Genomic DNA, 285 nt, shown 5'->3' with positions numbered 1-285 from the left:
CCCCCACAACGCAGGTCTCGTGGGTCAGACAAAGGGACGCCGACATACTCACAGTGGACCGCTACACCTTCGTCCGGGATGACCGCCTGACCGTCCACTTCACGCCGGACACAGGCACGTGGACACTCGTCATCAAATACGTGCAGGAGAGGGACGCGGGGACGTACGAGTGCCAGATCTCCACCGAGCCGAAGATGTCCATGCTGGTTCATCTCAACGTTATCGGTGAGTTAAGAGGCGAAGTGCGGAGAAGCTGTCCTTTTCTTTCTTGCCCGATCTTTAATG

General features: G+C 57.2%; 1 protein-coding gene across 1 annotated transcript in view; it reads left to right on the top strand.

The window, feature by feature from the left end:
• Positions 1-285, top strand: part of LOC119585977 (zwei Ig domain protein zig-8-like) — a 37,271-nt gene that overhangs the window by 26,820 nt on the left and 10,166 nt on the right. The window contains exon 3 of the mRNA XM_037934690.1: positions 15-225. Within this exon, the coding sequence (XP_037790618.1) occupies positions 15-225 (211 nt within the window). The remainder of the gene's footprint in view (positions 1-14; positions 226-285) is intronic.

Source organism: Penaeus monodon, chromosome 20 (assembly GCF_015228065.2).
Source record: "Penaeus monodon isolate SGIC_2016 chromosome 20, NSTDA_Pmon_1, whole genome shotgun sequence".
NCBI lineage: Eukaryota > Metazoa > Arthropoda > Malacostraca > Decapoda > Penaeidae > Penaeus > Penaeus monodon.
The sequence above is the reverse complement of the archived record's forward strand: the minus strand, read 5'-3'. Positions and strand labels throughout refer to the sequence as shown.